The sequence below is a fragment of the Carica papaya genome, chromosome 3 (genome assembly GCF_054855325.1).
Source record: "Carica papaya isolate Zhongbai chromosome 3, ASM5485532v1, whole genome shotgun sequence".
NCBI classification, from domain to species: domain Eukaryota; kingdom Viridiplantae; phylum Streptophyta; class Magnoliopsida; order Brassicales; family Caricaceae; genus Carica; species Carica papaya.
Window position 1 is genome coordinate 8,365,054 of NC_142311.1, and position 25,992 is coordinate 8,391,045.

General features: G+C 37.9%; 2 protein-coding genes across 7 annotated transcripts; both read left to right on the forward strand.

The window, feature by feature from the left end:
* The first annotated feature begins 8,893 nt into the window (after positions 1–8,893).
* Positions 8,894–9,952, forward strand: ERF9 (erf domain protein 9). The gene has a single exon (XM_022038666.2). The coding sequence runs from the start codon at positions 9,070–9,072 to the stop codon at positions 9,712–9,714; it is 645 nt and encodes a 214-aa protein (XP_021894358.1). The 5' UTR covers positions 8,894–9,069; the 3' UTR covers positions 9,715–9,952.
* A 984-nt stretch (positions 9,953–10,936) lies between these two features.
* LOC110811978 (tyrosine aminotransferase-like) lies at positions 10,937–18,588 on the forward strand. 6 transcript variants are annotated; one of them, XM_088215473.1, is made up of 9 exons: positions 10,937–11,257; positions 12,117–12,456; positions 12,692–12,910; positions 13,070–13,129; positions 14,378–14,448; positions 14,663–14,762; positions 17,713–17,868; positions 17,945–18,038; positions 18,336–18,588. In XM_088215473.1, exons 1-9 carry the CDS (start codon positions 10,989–10,991, stop codon positions 18,449–18,451), a joined length of 1,425 nt encoding a protein of 474 aa, XP_088071599.1. In that variant the 5' UTR covers positions 10,937–10,988; the 3' UTR covers positions 18,452–18,588. The 6 variants fall into 6 exon arrangements, with proteins under 6 accessions (XP_088071599.1, XP_088071604.1, XP_088071600.1 ...); XM_088215478.1 differs by lacking the exons at positions 17,945–18,038; positions 18,336–18,588 and having other exon boundaries at positions 15,988–17,751; XM_088215474.1 differs by lacking the exons at positions 17,713–17,868; positions 17,945–18,038; positions 18,336–18,588 and adding an exon at positions 15,657–15,831.
* Positions 18,589–25,992: the final 7,404 nt, after the last annotated feature.

The following is a 25,992-nucleotide window of genomic DNA, read 5'->3' on the forward strand; positions in this document are numbered from 1 at the left end:
AAATTTGGCTTAGAATAATTTTATAATTTATAAAATTATATATTTAAATTATTTTATTTTATTTTATTTTTATAACATTTTTGAAAAAAATAGAATTAAAAATGAAATTGAAAATAAATCTAAAAAAAAATGTAGTGAAATTGTGAATAAGAGTGAGTATTTTTAAAAAGAAATTTAAAAACATGAGGTAAAATCACACAAAAAAATACGGCAACGTGGGATAAACCTGTCAGCAGCCATAGCGAGTCAAAACGTGTCACGTGACGGACACTGATATCGGCACCACGTGGGCGATCCGCGTGCCTGGGTAATTCAACGGTTTAGATCGCATCCCGCGCGCATGAACGGTCCGAATCTATTTCATCTTCAGACACGATTGGACGGGTGGGATTAATCGTGATAGACAGTCTTGATTCGCATACGTAATCAGCCTAAACAGGCAACGATTGGACAGTTCTCCTCGCTCTACGTCGACTCAAACGGACAGCTTGAATCGAATGAAGAGGAATATTTAAACTCCTCTTCGCAGGGAACCAAAATCTTAGTCGATAGAGGAGTGACCGAAGAAAAAGAAGAAGGCGGGCCGAGGAAAGAACCAGATGCCATAAAATGAGACCGGCCACCATCGTCGCTGCACCGGAGCCACTGCTAATGTCAAACAAGTATTTTTTCCCCTTTTTCGTTCAAAATTTAATCTCGAATCTCTCTATGCCCATATCGAAACTGAAAGGCCAACGAGTAAGCCAAAAAATATGAGTGAAGCTCGGCCGAGCTGCCCAAAATCTAAAAACTCCTTCGATGACCCACTTCCCACTTCTTGTTTCCCGCGATTTTTTAACCGTTGTGTTCCTCGTCATTTTCTAGTGCAGGTTAGCCAAATGAGAACCCCGCCCACGAAGGAGGAACAGTGGAGTCGTCGCACCTGAAGACCCTCCTGCCAGTAGGGCTTCGATTTTTACCTTTTCTTATCAACAAAGGCCCCCTAACTTGATTTTTTGCAAGTTTCCATGCAAAATCGGCTAAAATTGGCCTAAACCAGTTGAAAAAGGTCAGGCTAAGAGGAACCGTTACCGTGGGTAGCGAAGCCGGCGCCGCCAATCCCTAAATTGGATGAAAAAGTTTCAAAACATCTTTTGGGGTATTTTTAGATACGTGACGGGTATTTTTGATTTCTGCATTAAAAATTCAGGAAATTCGGGGACCGCCAGAAGACGCAGTGAAGAGTACGGTATTTCGAACACTGATCCAAGGTAAGAGTCCCTTATCTTTTCTCCATTATAGTAAATTGAAGCTTAATAATCAATAATGTTGTGTTTTGTAAAAATTAAAAAATCTTAAAATTAATTATAGGTTATTAGTGGAACCGGAACCGGTCAATGAATATTTATTTTAGCATGTTGATTATTTTTTCCTACACTGCCTAAAATGTTTGTTGTTATATCGTGTACTTTAAATGTTCTAATCATGTTTTCTGGATTACATATTATCTATTTACATGACTTACTGTTAATTGGTAAAAGTGTGATGTTGGTATGTGTTTGGTAATTAGTTGATGATGTGAACCTATGTATGAAAAGTTTATCGGATAACTTGGGGAAGGGTGCACGGACCCCGTGCATAGGAAAAATTCTACCGTGGGCATTACATCAGTCGAATGGGGCTGAGAAATCTCATACTGTAAGAGGTTGAGAGGAATAATTCACTCTCGTACCGGACGGGGTATTGGAGTGGTGGTATGTTTGGTCCATTACCGGACAGGGTATGGGGATAGCTAGTTAATTGATAACCTGGATATTGGGCCCACACATTGGGGAGATCCCCTATTGACCCTAGAGGTACTGGTAAACAGGTAAAAAGGTAAGTTGTTATTATTACTCATTTGGATATGAAATCATAATATTATTCGAGTTATTATTTTCATATATTAGTTTTGGAAATTCATATGGGTAAGTATAGAATAACAATTTTTACGTTAAATGCATTTATTTAAGAAAGTAAAGTACTCCTTTGGTTGTTTTATAATTTTTTACCAACTTTCAGTTTTTCGTATCAATAATAAGTATGATATTATTAGTGAGATAGTGTAGCTCATTTTCTTATTTAATTATTTCAAATAAATAAGATCAATATCATTAGAGTTGTCCAGAGGAGGTTAACCCCATATAATTTTTATTTCGTTTATTTTAACTATTTATCTTATTACTATGAACTGCTGTGAAAGAGATATTCATGTAACCATATTAGACATCTTAATTTATTGTATAAGGAATGTAAACATTATATTTTAAATTGCTTTTGCTTATAGTTGTTATAATTCAATATTTCCATTTTCTTTAGCCTTGGGCTTCTACAATTCCAAGATGAATGGCATGCTTTCATAAAATGTTATTAGATCATTAATATTAATGCAATTAGTATTTATAATTACACGTACTATTATATATTGTATAAATTAAAAATTATTTATTTAAGTGTATTTTAAAATACATATTAATAAATTGAATAATTAATATATTGTTAAAATAATGGATTTAATAAAATTACTAAATTAACATTATAATATTTAGAGTTTAAATGGATTTAATTTAATAAATATAATAACATGATTTTACGAAAATGTATATACTTAGCTTTCTATTATTAATTTTTGCATCAATATTTAATTTAGTTTATATAAATTAAAATTATATTAACATACTTTTAATAAAACAAATATAATAAAGTTGAGTATGATAATATTATTATGACACTTAATGCAGTATATAATGATGTAGCTTAATTATACATAAATATTGGTAGCAACTTTAAAAAAAAAAAATGAATGGTTTTTTATGGTGAGAAATATAATTTTGCACAAATTACTCAAATAAAAATTCAACAGTTAACACTAAAATTAAAAGAATAACAGTCTTAATGTGACACCCTGCACTTTTGTGTTTCATGTGATATTAATATTTTATTTTATTCGAGCATTTAGCCATTAAATTTACATTACGTATTATTTTTTTGTTTTATTTTATTTTAAATTTCTATCATTTTTTGTTAAATTATCAAATTTTATTATGTTATTTTATTTTACTTTGTTTTTATAAAATTTTGAAGGTTTCAAATTAAAAAATAAAAGAAAAGAAAAAAAAAATGGAAAAATTTTGTCGCGGGAGTGCCTCGCGCATCGTGCGCCTGCGTGCGCGCGCAAGGCCAACTGGGCGTGCACGCAAGGCGCACGACCCATTGCTTGGGCATCATACCGTGCACCGCCCTACGTTGCCATCGTTGCTGCCGCCTTGGGAGCCATGCCTCCCATTGACCGATTGACACCATGATGTAATGATGACATCATCACTTTCTCTCTCCTTACGGATTTGTGACATTAGTCGTAAATCTGACGATTCTCTTCTTTTATAAATAAGACCTCCTCTCCTACTCTTCCTCACTCATTTTCACCCTTGAAGACTAATTCTAGAAAGAGAGATAATTAGAGAGAGAAATGAAGAAATTTTGAAGAGAATGGAAAACTAGTTTACAAAGAGTTGTCGGTGTCACTAAAAAATTTTAGTATTTTTTTACACATTTTAATATATTTTTTTAGAAAAATAAAGAAACGAGCATTGATTTATTTGCATGATTGTAGCATGATCTTTAAAAAAAAAATTGATTTTATAACATGATTTTGAGGGTATGATAAGTTGTTAATTATGACGATTGTTTAATTATATTTGCATCGTGTAAAGACTAATTTGTTATTTCTTGAACGAAGTTAAACTACAATTGATACAAGAAAATATTATATTAAATTATTGACATTGTAGCGCCCGGACCGAGAAGAAAAAAAAAAACAAAAAGAGAGAAAAGCCACGTCGGCAGCCACGTCAGCAGGCCCAGTCAGCAGTCTCGGCCAACCGGGGCCTGCCACGTGGCAAGACCACGTCGCTCCGGAACGGGCCACGTTGGCGATCCGCGTGGGCGCGATCGGACGGTCCAGATCAATCGCGCGATCGGACGGCCCAGATACAATCGCACGGACGGCCCATATTCAATAAAAAACGAACGGCCCAGATTAAAACAAAATGGACGGCTGAGATCAAAAGGCTAGGGGTTATAAATAGAACCCCCACACCAGACCACAAACCCTAGCCGCCTGCCGCTCGCCGGAGAAGACGAACCAGAGGCCGACCGCCGCCACCCGCCGCCGCACCGGGGAAATTTCCAACCGCCGATCGAGGTAAATTTCATACTCCCGACTCGTTTTTCCACGCTGATTCCTCCTGTGGCCAAATCGAAGCCAAAATCCTGGCCAAACGGCCGGAATACGCGGCCGAAGACCAGCGGCGCCGCCGCGCCCCCTCTCGGTTTTTGCCTCCGACGAGGCCCTTCCCGGCCTCTGTTTGATGCAATTTTTATATCACCGTGATCACCATTCTTTTCTCTACAGGTTGACCGGAGCCGAATCACCAAACCACGAACCTCGCCGGAGAGCCGCCGCCGGTAAGCTCCGCTTCTCCGTGATTTTTTGGCCCCCCGAGGGCCCTAGGGTTGTTTTCTCGCAGGGACCGATGCGAGTGTGGCCGAAAACGGCCGAAAACAGCCAACCCGAGGCGAATCGCCGACGCAAGCGATGGCGCCGTCGCCGGAGCACGGCGGAGCCGCCGTGCCGGAGTTGCGATATTGGCCAAAAAGGGACCCTGAGCCTAATTTGAGATTTTTTGGAACACGTGCAGGTACCGTTAGTGTGTTTCAGTTCCCCGGGAAAAATTCAGGGAAAATTAGGGACGGCCTGTAGGCGCACTGTGAATCGTGTTCGGATCCCGAAAACAAGTAAGGACCCCTCACCCTATTTCCTATCACGGTATTAAAGTTCAAAATGATAAAACGGTATTTCTTGAATTAACGCATGTGTGAAATTGTTTAAGGTTGCTAATGGAGCTCGAGTCTAGTGTGATTGATGATTTACTGTTATTTGGTCTGTTTTACAGCTTTAAATGCATTATGAGGTTTGATGTGTTCATTTTATAGTTTCGAGTGCATATATTACTATTTTATTAATTATGGGTTGAATGACTGAAGAACTGATACTGTATGTTGTCTGTTTGGCATGAATTACGATTTGCTTGTTTAAATGTGAATTGATGATGCTTATTGAGGAAAAGAAAAATGAAATATTGTGTAGACTGATAATTGTATGATGGGGTCAGCCTGACTAGATATCCTGGGAGATGGTGGACGGACCGGGTCCGTAGGGAACCCTACCGAGATTGTGGTCTCACATGCCGGACGGGGTATGGAGATCTTATGGTTTTGGCGCCCATACTGGACGGGGTATGGGGACGGCCCGTTTCACCCTCATACCGGACGGGGTATTGAGGTTTATGGTTTTGGCGCCCATACCGGACGGGGTATGGGGACGGCTCGTTTCACCCTCATACCGGACGGGGTATTGAGGTTTATGGTTTTGGCGCCCATACCGGACGAGGTATGGAGACGGCCCTGGAAACTGATTATGAATGTTAAAGGTTAACGGGTAGCGGGACCCCTAGGGACCCCCATGGATACTAGTAGGCTGGTAAATGAGAAAAAGATATGTTGTATAATGATTGAGTTACAAAATGCGTGATAAGTGCTATGTTTTACAGCTTATATTATTCCATGATTGTGATAATGTTATTGTTTTCTTATATTGTTTCATGAATTCCACCGAGGTAAGTGGATGGTAAAGGTTTTATCATAAATAAAAGGATTTGTTGTAAATCATGCTCCATTGGTCTTTTGTGTTTTACTACTCACCTTTACCTCCGTGACGGTGAGATATCGTGATGTTCTTACTGGGCTAGTGTAGCTCACTCCTTATTTAACCATTTCAGATCAGGAAAACATGGTTCCCGAGCCCGTTCCGCAGGAGGACGACGAAGGGGATGCCTAGAGACTCTGTAGTCATACTCATAGTTTTATTTTCGAGTTTCTCTTTTAGTTAGTTTAATCTTTTATATTTTAAGTACGTTTTTGGTTTTCGTGTAAGAGATGTTAACTGAAATTTTGATCTCGCTTCCGCATTTTATGTGTTTAAATACTCATTTCATTTTTTCACATTTCCGGGGTCGTTATAGACATGACATGAAAAATATGAATGGATATATGAAACATGAATTAACTCGTTAGGCTATTTTATCTACTTCTGTTGTCATCACCCTGTTTCAAAAGACATGAGATGACCATTTTCTGTGGATGACGACACGAAAGTGCATATAATATCTTATGACCACTATGATGAAGTACGGTCGTGGTCATAGTTTTTAGGACTACAATAGTTGGTACGGTCGTGATCATAGATCGTACTGTGGTGTGGCGAGCTACAAATCAACTGTGATGTGACGAATCGCAACTCAAGTATAGTGTAGTGAGCCACAAATTTGTTGTGGTTGAACAAGCCGTAAATTATCGTTAGTATCACTACAGTGGTAGTTGAAAATTCGTATTAGCCAGTAAATAAAAATTCGTAATGGGTTTTGTGCGAAATATGGTAAAAAGACTTAATAACAGTTACTATTTTATTTATTTGATCTTCTCATTTGATGAATTATATTTATGTTATTTGATGATCATGATATTAAATGTTTTTCTTATATTAATGGATCGTTGAAAAATGGTAAGCAAAAAAATATATTTTCTTAAACGTTTTTAATTATATAAAATTTTGTAGTGATGTAAATTTAATACTGTATGTCTTACTGAGTTTCATACAACTCACCCTTTATATGCTGAGCCCTCTTAGATGACATCGAAGAGGATGTTTGCGATGAGTTGTTCGAGTTACCCCTTGAAGTTTGCCTGAATTCGTGGATCTATGATTGTTGACGAGTGAAAGTTTTATTCCTCACTTTGATGAGTTTATTTATATAATAATAAAAGTGACAATTTTTTGTATTTTGTTATTTTATATTTTATCATCACTTCTGGTATCAATTGTATATGTAATTGAGAACTCATATATTTTGTAAAAAAATTTATTTTATAAAATAAAAATAAAAATTTTCACTACATATATTTTATTTAAATGCATTTATATTCTATATTGATATCTGATACTCTTGTGCTATAACTAATATTGAGGATGTTACACTTAAACAGTACTTATAAATTTTTTATGTTTGATTCAAAATTTACATAAATTATTAAATTAATTTTCAAAATTTGATAGTTAGACTTGGGCTTAAAGTATGTTTGTTATCATAATCTCTTTGGGTTAAATAAAATATAAATAAATATGTTATATGTATTAAGCTTTAACTTTCAGTTAGTATAAAATTTAAAGTATAAAAAAAAATAAAATAAAAAATTATAATTTATTTATTTATAATTTTTATAATTATATAAAAAATCACGAATCAAAATAATTTTATAAATTTAAAATGAAACAGCAAAAAATCAAATTTTAATTATAAGATAAATTATTAATTTACTCTATAATAATGAATTACCCTATAATTTAATATTAAAATATTTTTATATTACAATTTAATTTAAACTTATAAAATTTTGCTGAAATTTCTGACGTACATAACAAATTTTTTTTATGTATTATTTGAGTAACCAAAAAACAGAATCTTTTATATATAATCAAAATTTTAAAAATAAAAAAAAAAATAGTTTTTGTGGATCTCTAATTGCGATTAACGTTTGTTACTGCCATCAATCTTTTTTAAATCAAGTGAAGCAAACGAATCCTTTACTCGAATCTCCAGCGGTTGCTTTCACACGTCCGAACACGTGGACGGTCACGATGCAGCGGCCCAAGTGGGTCACTCATGTCACAATGATCACATAAATTACTATTTTGTTTTATTCATTTATTTAATATTGAAAATCCAAAATGTGGCGGCGATGACCTTTTAACTCGTGTCTGCCAAAGCCTCGCATTTCTTCGCGGCTTCTCTTCGCCGTACACACCGCTCGACGTGGCGTCATCCCATCTATCTAACTCACGCTCCCCTGATACGCGTTGCGTTTTTTTCAGAAAAGTAAACATTTTTTATTTTTTAAAATATAAATTTTTATAAATATTAAAATAAGATTTTAATATCCATAATTATGCGATAATCTCAGAGCTATTGCACGTAGATCCTCACGCGGGGCGACTTCCAACAGCCATCGTTGGAGGAATTTCACGCGCCATGTTGTGCGGTGTGTTACGGGGACGTAGAGAGAGAGGGATGTGACGAAGGTGTCTTCCTCGTGGACAAGACATAAACGTAATCTGGTGATTGCACCGAAAAAATGATGGTCAGTATGTGGTGTCCTAAGGACGCGTCAACCGCAAGAATTGGACACGTGTCGTCATTCTCGTGGTTTGTCTTCACTCTCTTCCTAACTGTCGGTTAAACGGAGCGATTCAATGGCTTTTCCTTTTAGAGACGGTCTTCACTCCAACCCCGCTCTTTCCCTTTTATTATTATTATTTTTTGGTTTTGTTTTGTTTTGCAAACCCCACTTTGCAGTGAAATCGTTTGAACTACACGCAATTGCTTCTTTTATTATATTATTATTTTAATTTTTAGTTCTGCATTTGATTTTTTTATTATATTTTTGTTTTTAATGTAAATTAAGTAATCTTTCCAAACGGCTGTTTTATTTACTAAAATTAAGATTTAATTGAAGGCATTTTGGCTTTTGTTTTTTCTTTTTTTTTTTTCAAAACAAATAAAGTACATTTATAAAAGAGAGTGGGAGCCACGCACTGGGAAGGATCCGTGAAGAGGAGAAATGCGCAAAAGTCCAGCCGTAATAACGGGACCTTAAACAAAAGCCGGCACACGCACTCTCCCTCGCCGCTTGTCTCGAAATTCCCGCGTGCCACGTAACCCCGGACAACGTTATCATTTTGTCTCCCCTTCCTCCTTCTCTCTCGTTCTCTCTCCTCTGCTTGGGCGGCGCTCCAGTCAAATCCTTCCTTGACCCCATCCCTCTCCCTCAACTCCTCTATTTATACAACCCATCACACCCCACATCCGCCTCCATCGTCCTTCTCTCTTTTAAACACGCGCTCACTTTGTGTAATACGGAACCAGGAAAGCCGAAATGGCTCCTAAGCAATTGGCTGGTAAAGGAAATGGTGATTGTGGTAACAACAACAAGGAGGTTCATTACAGGGGTGTGAGGAAGAGGCCTTGGGGCCGATACGCCGCCGAAATCCGAGATCCCGGCAAGAAAACCAGAGTCTGGCTCGGTACTTTCGACACCGCGGAGGAAGCTGCCCGCGCATACGACACCGCCGCTCGAGAATTCCGTGGGCCCAAGGCTAAGACAAATTTCCCATCGCCAAGCGAGCGGAGCGGCGGTGGCAGCGCCACTCCGACCAACATTAACCAGAGCCCAAGCGAGAGTAGCACCGTGGAATCATCCAGCCCGGCTGAGGAGCGTGAGCCGACACGCCTACAGGGCGGTCGGGTTGGGTTCGTGGGTGGGATGCCGTTTGTGTACCCGCAGCAGAATGTTAGAGGGGGCCAGGCGCGGCCGCTGTTGTTGTTTGGAACGTTGGGGAGAGGGGAGATGATGGGTCGGGTATACCCGGTGGAGTTAGATCCGGTTGGGATGGGATTGGGTGTTGGGTTTGGAGCCGGGTTGGCGAATGAATCAGAGTCTTCATCGGTTGTGGATTGCAAGCCAAGAAAACCTATTCGTCTTGACCTGGATCTAAATCTTCCTCCACCTGTGGATGTTTAAAACCCTTTCTTTAGGCCAAAAAAGAAATAGAACCCTTAATCAAGTTACTAACCCTTTTTTTTTTTTTTTTGAATTTATTTTTCCAACTTAGGTCTCTTTGTACTGTATTCAGCCTTTTTAAGTAGTGATGCAAACTGAGGGAAGAAAATGAAAAGAGGACAAGAAATTTAAACGTATTGTATATAATTATGTGTAAGGACGATTTTTGTTTTCGGGGCAATCATATCATAGTTGATAATCTTTCTTTTGCCATGAATTTAATCTGCTTTTCTGAACAATTAGACTCGAAGGAATACATGATTGATTATCTTTAAGTTTTAATTGGATTCACAAGCAAACTATCCGGTTAGCGGGTTACGTTTTGTTTTTTTTGAAAGTCCAGCATTTCCTGCAACGGCAGCGTTTAATCATTTTTAATTAAAATAGAGGAATTAATAAATATAGGAACTGAGAGTGGATGGGAGTAAACGATTGATGAGTGAGCGACGGCAACCGAGTGGAGGTAGGGAAGGGCCCACCGCAGTTTCCGTGTTGACGGGCGGTTTGTCACGTGGATGTCCGCCGTCCTATATAATTATATTATTATTAAATTTTCATAAATCTATTTTTTTAGCAGTATAAAATATTTATTTATTAAAAGCAAATATTAATGGCACCATATCAGTGGTGGTAGGTGCTTAATTAAATATTCAGGCAACTGTCATTACTCTAAATAATAAATTAATCAAAAGTATTTTGTATTTTTATAAATATAATTAATTAATAAACAATTCCATCTGTATTACGAAAAAATAAAATTTAAAATATAGAGAACGACGACGTGTGGCGTATGAAAGTAAGAAAAGGTGGGGGGGAGAGGGGATGGGGTCCACATGGATTGGGAAAACATTTACTGCTTCCACGTCTCGTTACTTTCATGCATATATTCTATACTTCTGAATCTTGCAGACTATGTGAAGATTGAAAATCTAATTTTTTATCATATGAAAAAATAAATATATTTTATGTTATATTTTTTAAAAATTAATCCGTTACCTTAATTTTTTAGATTAAAAAATGAAAATATTTACTTTGTTTTCTTAATATATATTTAAATTCGGAAAAGTGACATTGAATATTTTTTTTTGTATCAGCCGCGTGTTTAAATATGATTTTTTATTTTTATTATTTGAATTATGACGTCAATGATTTTGGCTGTCTAACTCAACATGCACCAGAGTATCAAGGCTTTATTTTATATTTTCCCTCAGAAAAAACCAGACGGCGGCTAAGAGATGGAGAACGGATCAAAACCACTGGTTTTCAAGCCCAACGACGCCGTTGATGCTGCCGCTAGTGTCAATGTCAGAGGAATCCTCTACAAGCTACTAGATAACATCAACAAAGACGATGACAGACCCACCATTCCTCTCGGTCATGGCGATCCATCTCCATTTCCATCTTTTCGCACCAGTACTTCAGCTGAAGACGCCGTTATCGATGCTGTTCGTTCAGGTCACTTCAATTCTTATGCTCCTACCGTTGGTCTTCTTCCCGCTAGGAGGTAATCGTTATCTCAAAATCTTTTCTCGTCACTTTCCTTGGTAACTTGATTTTTGTTCTATGAAACAAATGTTTGTTTCCCCTTTTGATTATATCCTCTGTTCTTGATTAGTTCTCTATGCGAGATAATCAACGGCGTAAATAGTTTATCTGGTTAGTACTTTGTAGCTTATCCATGTATGTATAGGCGAAGATTTGGGTTGATATAACAGCACTTCCTTGGCTGACTCGTGGTCGCTGGGATTGATATTGTTGCATTTCATTTGGGTATTAATGGAGGAGTTCTATTAACAAAATGGAATCTTTTGGTTGGTGTTTGTTGACAATATTTCACCACCTCTAATTCTATATTGGGTATTTATTCAAATCAAGAGGTGGGTGAGAGGTTTTACTCGGTGTTTGGTAATTTACACCTACTGGCTTCAACGATTCTCCATTCCCAAAAGCTAATCCACATGCATTCCTGTTTTTCCACAAATGATTTTTCTTTATGGAACAGAGCATTGTGTGCTGCATCCTGGATGTTACACAGGTCTAAATGGCACTTGGGTGAGTGAACTCTGGATTGTCTGTAAAAACCTGAATCAAAGGAAAAGAAAATTCTGCTAACAAAGAGAGAACCAAAATGATTTTTTCCTTATTTCATTTGTTTGTTTTTCTAAATAAATAGTAAACGTGAATTATGCTAATATCGTGTAAAATGGGCATGTCTTCTATGGTTTATATTCTGATCTTTTTGTTTTAAAAAATTTAAATGATTTTCATCTTAGTGTTTCTAGTAACGCTAAGAGTCAATAGCAATGAGCTTATTCATGAGCAAAATGTTGATATACTGATTTTAGTTCCAATTTTCTCAACAGGGCTATTGCTGACTATCTTTCTAGTGATCTATCATACCAATTATCACCAGATGATGTCTATCTCACAGTTGGTTGCACACAATCAATAGAAATCATGATAACAGTTCTTGCTCGTCCTGGAGCAAATATTTTGCTTCCTAAGCCTGGATACCCAATGTATGAAGCCCGTGCAGCTTTTAGTAACCTTGAGGTTCGCCATTTTGATCTTCTACCTGAAAAAGGTTGGGAAGTTGATCTTGATTCTGTTGAAGCTCTTTCAGATGATAACACAGTCGCTATGGTTATTGTTAGCCCAGGAAATCCTTGCGGAAACATCTTCACGCACCAACATTTGAAAAAGGTGGCCTAATTTAAATTCCGGAATGTGCTAGTACATGCATATTATTGAATATTTACTTGGGACAATTAGAGCTTTGGTTCATATAAGCATGCAGCATGATTCATCATTAATTTGACTTCAATAGACTTTGTCTTCACAAACAAAGAAATGAGGAGAGGGTTAAACTCCTTTCTAGAAGTTAATCATCACATTACTTCGATATTATGCACCTATTTGTTATGCTTTGGAATTTCAGATTGCAGAGACAGCAAGAAAGCTCAGAATATTTGTGATTTCTGATGAAGTCTATGGCCATCTTGCTTTCGGAAGCAATCCATTCGTACCTATGGGAGAATTTGGATCTATTGTGCCTGTTGTCACATTAGGGTCTATATCTAAGAGATGGATTGTCCCTGGATGGAGACTTGGTTGGATAGTCACTAATGATCCTAATAACATACTTAAAGAATCTGGGGTTGGTATTTTTAGTCTGTTATTCATTTTTTTCATGCCAACTATGTATGAGTATGTTGATTTGCATTCTTTCATTTTCCTTATTGTCTTCTTTTTTTTGGGGGGAATCCTTGTATTCTTCAATGGAGTAAACTGCATATTCTTATTTTCTTCTGAATAGATTGTACAGAACATTAAGAGCTATCTCAACATCACGTCTGACGCTGCAACCTTCATGCAGGTATGTAATTGAAGATTTCTTTGATGTGAATGCTATATCTCGGAAATTTTACAGCTTCTCTGTTTTTATAATTGGTATAATAATCTTTACTTTTTATAAAAAAATTAACGAAAGAGTATTTGAGTTCAAATTTTATTGCAACCACTTGCAGTACAAAATCTTTACGTGAATTTCCAGAATACACTTTAACCTAATTATATACTCTCTTCAGTAGAATCCTCCACCAAAAGTCAGTGCTTTATTGAAAATTCTTAGTTATTACTATTTTGGTGTTCCTTGTGATGTTGGACTGTGTTGGTCCCAGTCAGAGGCACAAATACAGTAAGTAAATTTCTACTTTTGGCGAGAAACGACCAATGAACAAAGCTGTAATTTTTTCTATCCCTTCATTGATGATGTAACACCCACAATTTTTTTTTTGGTGATTAAAAATTAATAAATATAAATTTTTATTATTTTATTTTGTGTTATTGTATTTTGGTTTTATTTAATTTAGAGTAAAAAAATGAAATAAAATGTAAAGAGAATTTAATTGAAAATAATTTTGTGAAAATTTGGGTTCTGAGGATATTTTTGAAAGAAAAATCGGAAAATAGGGGCCAAAATGCAATTTTGGAAAATTTCGCCACGTTAGACGCCGAGTCAGCAGTCCTGACCAATCAGGACGCGCCAAGTGGCAAGGCGCTGACGCGGGAGGCCATGCGGGGGGCTACATGGGCGATCCACGTGCGCACGATCGAACGGCTGAGATCTATTCTCGCGCGCACGGATGGTCTGGATGCACTCCCTCCCAAATGCAATCAAACAACCAGATTTAAACGCAATCGGACAGCCCATATTAGATCGCGATGAACGGGGCAGATTCACTCTCTATTTAATCGCGATCGAACGGTTCATATCAAACGCGATAGACAGCCTAGATCAAAAGCAGATAGATATAAATAACCCCCATCTGCACCAAACCCTAACCCTAGCCACCGGAGAGCCGACCGCCGCCACTCACTGCTACACCGAAACCCTTTTCGACTGCCAAAAAAGGTAAAAACTTTTTCTTTTGCACGAAATTCAATTTTAAACTCACTTATGGCCAAATCGGAGTAAAAAGACCGGCCAATTGGCCAGAAAACACTGGCGAAGCCCGGCGCCGCCGCTGCGGAAAATTTCATAAACCGCCTCCGATGAGGCCCTTCTCGATTCTCGTTTTGCGTAATTTTTTCACCATTGTGATCACCATTTTCTTCTCTATAGGTTGACCGAAACGAAACACCCAACTACAACGTGAGCCGGAGGAGCCGCCGCATCGGAGAGCCCTGCCATCGGTGAGTTTTAGTTTTTTGTATTTTTTTTGCCAACCGAGACCCTTTAATGTGTTTGCTCGCAGGAATCGATGCAAAATCGGCTGAATTCGGCCGAAAACGGCCGACCCAAGGTAGACCACCGTCGCCGGAGCACGTTGGAGCCGTCGTGCCGGATTTTCAAAATTGGTTGAGTGGGCCCTGGGACTGATTTTGGGTTTATTTGGAACATTTGTAGGTACTATAAGCGCATTTCAGTTCCCGGAGAAAAAAATTCAGGGAACCCAGGGACTGCCCGTAGGCGCAGTAAACCGTTTAACTCTTTGGCGTTAAATCGAGTAAGGATCCCTCACCCTATTCCCTATCATAAAATTGAAGTCTAAATCAATAATAATATGATATTTGTGCAAATTAAATAAATGTGCATAATTAATTACGGATTGCTAATGGAGCTCGAATCGGAAATTGTTCTCTGTTAATTTCTGTTGATTTATTTTACAGTATAAAAGCATGATGGTTATCTGGTTTATCAATTTTATGGTTTGAAGGCATGAATTGCTGTCTTACGTGACCACTGTTTGATTGGAAAATTGAAATATGATTGCATCCCCTGATGCATGTTTGTTTGCTTATGTGATCATGGTTGATTTGGAAAATAGAGACTAAAAAAAAATGAAAAAGTTGCGTGATTAAATAAACAGATGGAACGACAGCCTTACCAGATATCTTAGGAGATGGTGGACGGATCGGGTACATAGAGAATCCTACCGTGAACGTTGTCTCATACCGGACGGGGTATGGAGACTGAATAATTTGGCGCTCATATCGAACGGGGTATGGGGACGGGCCTGTAATTGAAATTGTTAAAAGAAATGATTCACGTGTAACGGGGACATCTCTATGAACCTCCATGGATACTAGTAGGTGGTGAAAAGAGAAACAGTTATGGTTTGGTTTATTGTTAATGGATATCGATTTATAATACGTTTTATGTTGCTGATGGTTCATGAAATTATAATCTGTATGATATTATTGTTTTTTATAGGTTGTTTTCGTAAATTTCACTATGATAAGTGAACGAGAAATGATTTTATGATTGATAAATGAATTTACTAAATTTAATGCTACATTAGTAGTTTTCAATTTTATACCAACTTTTACTTCTGTACCGGTGATATAGTGTGATATCTTTACTGGAGTAGTGTAGCTCATCCTTTATTTAACTATTTCAGATCAAGAGGAATATGTTCCAAAGCCCGATCCGCAAGAATATTGCGAGTAGATGCTAGATATTTCCTATTTTCCATTTGTTTCCTTATTTCTCGTATTTCTTTCAAAAAATTAATTCCGTAATGCTGTTTAGTACTTTTAAATTATTATGTAAGGAATGTAAATCTTAACCTTTTATTCGGCTTCCGCATTTAAATTATTATATATTTCCTTTTGGATTTCAAAAGTCGTTACAGATGATTTCCGGTGTTTAAATAGAGAAAGTTACAACTGCTTTTCCTACATTTATGCTACTAGATAATTATCACTAAACAAAAATTACAATAAAAACAGAGGAGATACTGGTCTTAGTGGAAGAGCAGATCATGGAGTTGTGAAGAGCAGATCGTGGAGTTGTGTGCTTTGGGGGAGAGAGAGTTTCTTTGTTGCCCGCTTCTTTTGCTAGTAGTTGGTGGTTACTGCAAATATTTGGGATTCCTTACGGGAATCCTGCTAGATCTTCGGCTTGAAGTTGAGGGTTTATCATTACTCCCCTCCTGAAAATGAACCTTGTCCTCAAAGTTGATGTTGAGGAAATGGTCTTGTCATTCGGTAGTGTTTTCCCAAGTGGCATCCGCGATGGGAAGGTGCTTCCATTTGACTAGACTTTCTTCCACTATTTGCTTGCCCTTTTTGAGCCAGCGGTTATCCAGAATTGCTTCGGGTTGCAGGATGATGGTTCCTTCTTCGGTTGTTGCTAGCAAGTCTTCGGTGGTGAGAGTTTTGTCTTCGACTTGTTTCTTGAGAAGGGAGACATGGAATACCGGGTGAATGAGCGAGGATGGTGGTAGCTTGAGGGGGTATGCTACTGGACCGACTCGAGCTTCAATCTGAAATGGACCAAAGAAACGGTAAGCCAATTTTTTGATAGCTCTCTTGAACAGGGTCTGTTGACAGTAAGGTTGAAGGCGCAAAAAACCCAATCACCAACCTGAAACTCCACATGGCGGTGCCGGTTGTCGGCTGATTGCTTCATATAGTTTTGAGCAGCATGCACGTTAGCCTTGAGCTTGGTAAGTAGTTCATCCTGAGCAGTTAACTGTTGATCAACCTCATTCACTGCTGTCATTCCTTCCACGTAGTGCGGAATGGTGGGTGGTAGTCGCCCATACAGAGCCTGGAAAGGAGTCATACCAATGGATGAGTGGTAGGTAGTATTATACTAATATTCTGCCCACGGTTGGAAGGAGTACCATTTATTCGGTCGTTGATGCGCGAGATATAGGATGTATTGTTCGAAACGTCGGTTAATTACCTCTGATTGACCATCGGTATGAGGGTGGTAGGAGGAGCTCATCTTCAATTCTGTCCTTGAGAGTTTAAAGAATTTTTTCCAGAAATGACTAATGAAGATAGGGTCCCGGTCACTTACAATGGAACAGGGCAACTGCATTTCCTACATCTATGCTACTGGATAATTATCACTAAACAGAAATTATAATAAAAACAGAGGAGATACTGGTCTTAGTGGAAGAGCAGATCGTGGAGTTGTGTGCTTTGGGGGAGAGAGAATTTCTTTGTTGCCCGCTTCTTTTGCTAGTAGTTGGTGGTTACAGCAGATACCCTCAACTTCGGCTTGAAGTTGAGGGTTTAATCAGACTAGCTTAACCTCTAGTATCATATGCACTTCAAACATTTCCAGAAGCACAACAGGAGAATGTAGAATTCAACAAATTTAGTTGTCGTGAAAGTTTTGATTAATTTGACTGGAGTGCAAAGTGAACTATCCTGATTTTATGGCTTATTAACTTCTCCCTAATTCAAACCTTTGTCAATTGACATACCAAACGTACATAGGTTACGATCATATTTGTCATTTTCTATATATTGTTGGATATTTACTGATTGTGCAGGGTCACATAACATGATTTCCTTGCAGCTGCTAGTAAAATTAAATATCCATCATTGTCCTATGCAGTAACATATAAATTATGTTTCCATTTGTATGTTTTCATTATCATTCATTCTATTATCTCTTGGATGATTAATTTAGAGATAACGATGTTGCTTATACATCAGGGGGCCGTCCCTCAAATCCTTGAGAAAACGAAAGGAGAATTTTTTTCAAAAATTATTGACGTAATAAGAGAAGCTGCAGACATATGTTTTGAGAGGATTAAGGAGATCCCTTGCATTAGTTGTCCTCGTAAACCTGATGGATCTATGTTTGTAATGGTAAGACATACAACTTATGTTTTGCATGACACTTCAATGTAATCAAGCATATGTATGTCTGACAACTTTCTTGCAGGTGAAGTTAGACGTGTCTGTACTTGAAGATATTAGAGATGATTGGGAGTTTACACTCAAGCTAGCTAAAGAGGAATCTGTTGTTATTCTACCAGGTAAAAACCAATAAAAAGAATCACATTTTCACATTTCCTTTGCTAGAAGCATAGGAACCTTTGCTACATAAGTATCACGGTTGTGGTGTATTCATGATTATTTTCCAAAACTGGTTGTTAATATGTAAGTATGGAACTGAGCTATCCACTATGTATAGTGAGAAAAAACAAGCATTTTAACTGAATGCCTATCCTGTCCTTTGTCTTGCTCAGGCAAATGATCGGTTGATGTGCTTATACAGAATATGGAACAAGTATGATATATTTATTCACCAATGTCAAGTGTAATTGGTGCAGGGTTTGCTCTTGGGATGAAAAATTGGCTGAGGATAACTTTTGCAGTTGAGCCGGAGTCTCTGGAAGAAGGGTTTGGGAGGATAAAGGCCTTTTGCCAAAGGCATGCCAAGAAATAGCAGCAGTTTGGGTGGATGATGATTGAATGTCCAACCCTCGGAGACCTAGACTCCCAGTCTTACTGGAGAAACGTTGTGATTGTTTAATGTGTCATAAATCTTGTGATATCTGCGATAAAATCAGCATTTTAACTTAATGACCCTCATATTTCTTTTTTTTTTTTTTTTTTTTTTCTAGCATTATTATGTCAAAGATATCTTTTAGTTACTTAAAAACTGAAGTGTCCTACTGTAATTTGGTTTGACTAGAAATATGAAATAATAAAGTAATAAGATAATAATAAAATAATAATTAAATTGATAATGGCGACGACAACAGGTTGATAAATGATTGTAATTATTATAATTTGCATTTGATATAAAAATAAATAAATAAATGAAGAATGAAAGGGAAAGAAGGAAAGAAGAAGAGCCAAAGCAGCCTGTGGAAGGAAGAAAGAAGAAGAAAGAAGAGTCCAAAGAGAAGAAAAGGAAACCAAAAGAAAGAATAACGAGCCTAACTCCAAGCCCAGCACCTATTTGCCCCAAACGATGTCGTTTAAAGCCTCGGTTAATGAAAAAAAAAAAGCGACTGAAACGGTGCATCAATGAGACGTCGTCGTTTTCACAAACTCAAAAGGCTTAGAAGATGAAGGTGGGGTGGGGGGAGAAGAAAAGGAAAAGAAGAAGCAGAGTCGCGGGAGCGCTGGAAAGGGAAAGGAAAAGGAAAAGAATACACGCGCACGGGATGTTCAGCGTGTTCGTGATTCTAGGGGGAACAGGAAAGATCTTCATCAAAACTTGGTGGGATTTGATGAAAGGCATCAGGGAATCAGAGATGGAGAAACAAATATCTTGTCGTAAGAAATCGAAATTGAAAGAATGTTTGGTGCAGAGTTAAAAGAGATTTGACGAGTCTCTAAAGGGTTACCAAAGGATCGCAAACAAAACTGTGAGCCAGTGAATCCAAACGTGATTCATTTCGGTTAAATATTAGGTTAGATTAATTTTAAATTTTATTGGGATAAGTTTGGGTTCAAATTTAGTGTATTTAAAATTGGATAGATTTTGAGTTTTACCCAATTCTCTCTGAAGTCCAAGACAACCAATTGCCATTTTTAGGATAGCCGGAGATACATGCTAGTTTTTTTAAATAATATGGAGTCTCTGAATTTTAAGAGGGTAATAGACACATTTTCTGCGGCTTATGCAAATATAACAAAAATGGAAGACATATCCAGGGAAGTGTTATGTAAATATGTTGGATTTGATGGTGAAGAATATTTCCATAATTTATATATACATATATATATATATATATATATTGTAGACACAATCTTGTTAAAAATTATCAGATTTCTGTGATCATGGCTACTTCCGTACTTAATCTATATACATATACATACATATATGTGTATATATATACACAAACAATCTTCTTAAAAATTATCAGATTTCTATTATCATGGATACTTCCATACTTAATATGTATACATATACATATACATATACACAGACAGAATTTTCTTAAAAATTACGAAAGATTTCTATGATCATGAATCATGATTGCATGTATCCCTCATAAAATGTATTCTATACATATGAGATTCTCATATTAAACGTTATTCTTGACTGTAAAGATATATAATTCTAAACCTATTAATAAATATTAAATTAATTGGTGAGACCACCAGAAATCATAAAGCAAATCAATCTCTTACAACAAGCTATTCATTAACGACGAAGGTAATGGAGAGAGCAATTCTCGAGTCAACACAGCTCCTCACCCTTTTGTTTTTCATGCCTCGCGTGAGTCTTCTCTCTCTCTCTTACACATACACATATACAATAACACCCGTATAACTTTTTCTTATAACATAATTTAATTTATATTTTTATTATTGAAATTTAAGTATTTTGCTCGTATATGTTATTAGGTATTGACAGTAGAAGGAGTGCCTTGTAAAGTTGATGATGATTGTAAAGCTTATTATTGCAAACAATCAATTAGTCTTCATCCCCGGTGTATTTGTTCTGAACGGGGAGTTGATAAATCTATTTCATACTGCAGCGGCATGAACATGAAATGCGGCGAGCCATCTTGACAACTGTTGTAAATGTATTTGTCCTCGTTAAAAATCTCTTATTTATATCACAATTTATAAATAAAATGATTATATCAATTTTTTGTTCCCATATTAGAGCTAATCTTAATAAAATTTAACTTGTAAGATTAATTTTTAAAATAATTTATAATTATCTTTTCAAAAAATATATTTTGGCTATTTATATATCATTTTAGAGTTGTTAAACAGTTCATGAAAAAGAGTTAAAATGACAAACAACTCTTGAACAACAAACAGTTCTAGAACACTCTAAAAAATAACACCTAATCACGAAGTGTTATAAATTTATTAAGAAAATGATACTTTATCACGATATATCATAAATTTATAAGAAAATAATATATAATCACGAAATATCATAAAAAATTATTAAAAAAATTACAGTTAACCACAAGATGTCCTAAAATTTATCAAGAAAATAACATGTACACATGAGTTGTGGTAAATTTGTCACAAAAAAAAATGACACCCAACCACGAGGTGCTATAAATTTATTAAGAAAATGACACTTAGCCATGATGTGTTATAAATTTATCAAGAAAATGATATCTAACCACGAAATATCACAAAAAAATTATTTAAAAAATAACAATTAATCACCAGATGTCCTAAAATTTATTAAAAAAATAATACATACACATAAATTGTTGAAATTTGTCAAAAAAATGACACCTAACCACGAGATGTCAAATATATTTTTAAACTTTTTGTCAAAAAAAACTCCACAACTATTATTAAATAGGATATGTAACCCATCAAATATATAAACTTCACTCAAAAAAATATTTTAAGGTCTGTGTTAATCAAAAGTTTAAGAAACTAATCAAAATGATACGTCTAGGCATTAAAGATTGTTACATTGTATTTGTTCAAAAATTAATATTTTTAACATACATTTTATTAATACGATGAAATTTGAATACCAATAATAATACAATTTTCTAATAATTACGTACATAATGTATAATTTTTTAATGAAAACACGCAATACATACAGTCTGTACATTTAAGTTACACTACTGTAAAAACTAATTACAGTTTTTGGTTGATTGAATTAGAATTAACTTAATTTGTAATGGGTACGGAAGAAGTTGTAATCATGGGAAATCATGAATCAAGATTATAATGAAAGATGGAAGAAGAAAAGAAAAAAGAAAAGGGAGAAAGAAGATGAAGCCCTGCCCGCCAAAAGGGAGAAAAAAGAAGGAAAGAAAAAGTAAAAGGCCCATACCAGTCTAATGGAGCCTAGCCCTGCGCACATCCAGCCCAGCACCTGCTTGCCCCAGACGATGTCGTTAAAAAGCCCATTGCATTCATGAATGAAACGGCATCGTTTCCGCAAACTAAAATCGGAAGCTCAAGAACTTCTGGTTTTCAAAAAGATGAAAGCAAATATTGAGAGAATGCTTGTAGATTGGCAAAGTTTGTAGATTTATTTGGTTATCATTTTACTAATTCCAAAAAATCTGTGTTGATGTGCTTTTGATGGAATAATAATAAGTTTTGAGCTTTATCGAGCTGATGAGAGTATCAAAAACTAAAATCGGTAGACGCTTTAGGTTTTAATTTTATTTTTTGTTAATTGTTTTATATGTATTTGAAATTCATCCCATGAATATGATGTGCAAATACTAAATGGTAAAGTGGTGGATGCCACACCGCACAATAATTAGGTTTTCTAATGTATGCAGATTACATCTAGTTAATTAGTTTATATTATTGGGTAGATGCTTTTTAACTTCCTACTACTCCGTATCAGTTTAAATCTTTAAAAAAAAAATAATTTAAATTAGTGGTAATTTCAGTGATTGATCTTCTTTTTAATAGAAACGACGATGATTTTTAATTTTTTGAATAAATTAATTTTTGTGGAACTCTGATCTAGTGTGCATGAAGCAACCAAGACAAATTTGTTTAAAAAAAATGTGCAAGAGATAATCTTTTTTAAATTATTGACATTGTCAACATGGGTAGCATATATATAGCGAAGTATAAAAGCTAGGGCAAGCAACAACATGTTAATTCCCTATATAGGAAGTATTGCTCGAAATTTTGCAGCTTAATCCCCTAGATAGGCAATAATTGTAACGACCCCGGAAATGTTAAAATGAAATGAGTATTTAAATATATCAAATGCGGAAGCGAGATCAAAATTTCAGTTAAAATCCCTTACACGAAAACCAAAAACGTACTTAAAATATAAAAGGTTAAACTAACTAAAAGAGAAACTCAAAAATAAAGCTGTGAGTATGACTACAGAGTCTCTAGGCATCCCTTTCGTCGTCCTCCTGCGGAACGGGCTCGGGAACCATGTCTTCCTGATCTGAAATGGTTAAATAAGGAGTGAGCTACACTAGCCCAGTAAGAACATCACGATATCTCACCGTCACGGAGGTAAAGGTGGGTAGAAAACGCAAAGGACCCATGGAGCATGTTTTACAACAAATCCTTTTATTTATGATAAAACCTTTTACCATCCACTTACCTCGGTGGAATTTATGAAAACAATATAAGAAAAACAATAACATTATCATAATCATGGAATAATATAAGCTGTAAAACATAACACTTATCACGCCTCTTGTAATTCAATCATTATACAACATATCTTTTTCTCATTTACCAGCCTACTAGTATCCGTGGGGGTCCATAGGGGTCCCGCTACCCGTTAACCTTTAACATTCATAATCAGTTTCCAGGGCCGTCCCCATACCCCGTCCGGTATGGGCGCCAAAACCATAAACCTCAATACCCCGTCCGGTATGAGGGTGAAACGGGCCGTCCCCATACCCCGTCAGGTATGGGCGCCAAAACCATAAGATCTCCATACCCCGTCCGGCATGTGAGACCACAATCCCGGTAGGGTTCCCTACGGACCCGGTCCGTCCACCATCTCCCAGGATATCTAGTCAGGCTGACCCCCATAATACAATTATCAGTCTACACAATCTTTCATTTTCCTTTCCCTCAGTCAGCATCATCAATTCACATTTAAACAAGCAAATCGTAATTCATGCCAAACAGACAACATACAGTATCAGTTTTTCAGTCATTCAACCCATAATTAATAAAAACGTAGTATATGCACACAAATCTGTAAAATGAACACATCAAACCTCATTTTGCATTTAAAGCTGTAAACAGGCCAAATAACAGTAAATTACCAATCACACTAGACTCGGGCTCCATTAGCCACCTTAAGCAATTTCACACATTCGTTAATTCAAGAAATACCGTTTTATCATTTTGAACTTTAATACCGTGATAGGAAATAGGGTGAGGGGTCCTTACTTATTTTTGGGATTCGAATACGATTCACAGTGCGCCTACAGGCTGTTCCTAATTTTTCCTGAATTTTTTTCGGGGAACTGAAACGCACTAACGGTACCTGCACGTGTTCCAAAAAATCTCAAATTAGGCTCAGGGCCCCTTTTTGGCCAATATCGCAACTCCGGCACGGTGGCTCCGCCGTGCTCCGGCGACGGCGGCTCCGCCGTGCTCCGGCGACGGCGGCTCCGCCGTGCTCCGGCGACGGCGGCTCCGCCGTGCTCCGGCGACGGCGATTCGCCTCGGGTTGGCTGTTTTCGGCCGTTTTCGGTCGAATTCAGCCACACTCGCATCGGTCCCTACGAGAAAACAACCCTAGGGCCCTCGGGGGGCCAAAAAATCACAGAAAAACGGAGCTTACCGGCGGCGGCGCTCTCGGGTGCGGCGGCTCTCCGGCGAGGTTCGTGTTTTGGTGATTCGGCTCCGGTCAACCTGTAGAGAAAAGAATGGTGATCACGGTGATATAAAAATTGCATCAAACGGAGGCCGGGAAGGGCCTCGTCGGAGGCAAAAACCGAGAAGGGGCGCGGCGGCGCCGCTGGTCTTTGGCCGCGTATTCCGGCCGTTTGGCTGGGATTTTGGCTCCGATTTGGCCACAGGAGGAATCAGCGTGGAAAAACGAGTCGGGGGTATGAAATTTACCTCGATCGGCGGTCGGAAATTTCCCCAGCGCGGCGGCGGGCGGCGGTGGTCGGCTTCTGGTTTGTCTTCTCCGGCGAGCGGCAGGCGGCTAGGGTTTGTGGTATGGTGTGGGGGTTCTATTTATAACCCCTTGCCTTTTGATCTCAGCCGTCCATTTTTTTTTAATCTGGGCCGTTCGTTTTTGATTGAATCTGGGCCGTCCGTGCGATTGCATCTGGGCCGTCCGATCGCGCGATTGATCTGGGCCGTCCGATCGCGCCCACGCAGATCGCCAACATGGCACGTTCCGGAGTGATGTGGTCTTGCCACGTGGTAGGCCCCGGTTGACGGGGATTGCTGACCGGGCCTGCTGACGTGGCTGCCGACGTGGCTTTTTTTTTTGGCCCCTTTTCTCCGGGCGCTACAACTCTCCCCCCCTTAAAGAAATTTGGTCCCCAAATTTGCCTCATTACTCTTGATCAAACAGATGGGGATATTGTGTCCTAAATTCTGATTCCAGTTCCCAAGTCGCCTCCCTAGGCGTGTGGTTCTGCCACATGACTTTTACAAATGATATTTCCCGGTTGCGAAGTATTCTGCTTTCTCGGTCCGTGATACTGACCGGTACTTCTTCATAAGACAAGTCCTCTCGGAGTGAAAGCGGTTCATGAGCCACGACATGAGAAGGGTCCGGATTGTACTTGCGCAGCATAGATACATGAAACACATTATGAACCCGGGAGAGCTCAGGGGGCAGTGCAAGTCTGTAGGCAGTGGTACCAATCTTGTCTAAGATTTCAAAGGGTCCAATGTATCTGGGGTTTAATTTTCCTCTCCTGCCGAACCTACTAATTCCCTTGAAGGGGGTGACTTTAAGAAACACCCGGTCACCTTTCTCAAAGGCCAGGTCTCTCCTCCGGGTATCAGCATAACACTTCTGCCTACTCTGAGCTGTCTGGATGCTCTTCTTGATCTTAACTATCTTGGACGTGGTTTCTTCCACCAAATCCGGGCCAAACAATCTTTTATCGCCCACTTCCTCCCAACAAATCGGTGACCTGCACGGACGCCCGTATAGCACCTCGTATGGGGCTATGCCGATGCTTGCTTGGTAACTGTTGTTGTAGGCAAACTCTATCAGGGGTAAATGGTCGTCCCAATGGCCCCCGGAGTCAAGGACACAAGCTCGGAGCATATCCTCCAGCGTATAGATTGTCCTCTCTAATTGTCCATCGGTTTGGGGGTGGAAGGCAGTACTAAGGGACAGCTTTGTTCCCATAGCTTGCTGGAAACTATTCCAAAACCGAGAAGTGAATCTGGGATCCCTGTCGGATACCACTGTTACTGGGACTCCATGTAGTCTGACTATTTCCCGGACATACATTCTTGCCAACTTGTCCAAAGGATCAGTCATTCTGATGGCCAGGAAGTGGGAAGACTTAGTGAGTCGGTCAACAATTACCCATATGGCATCGTGTCCCGATCGTG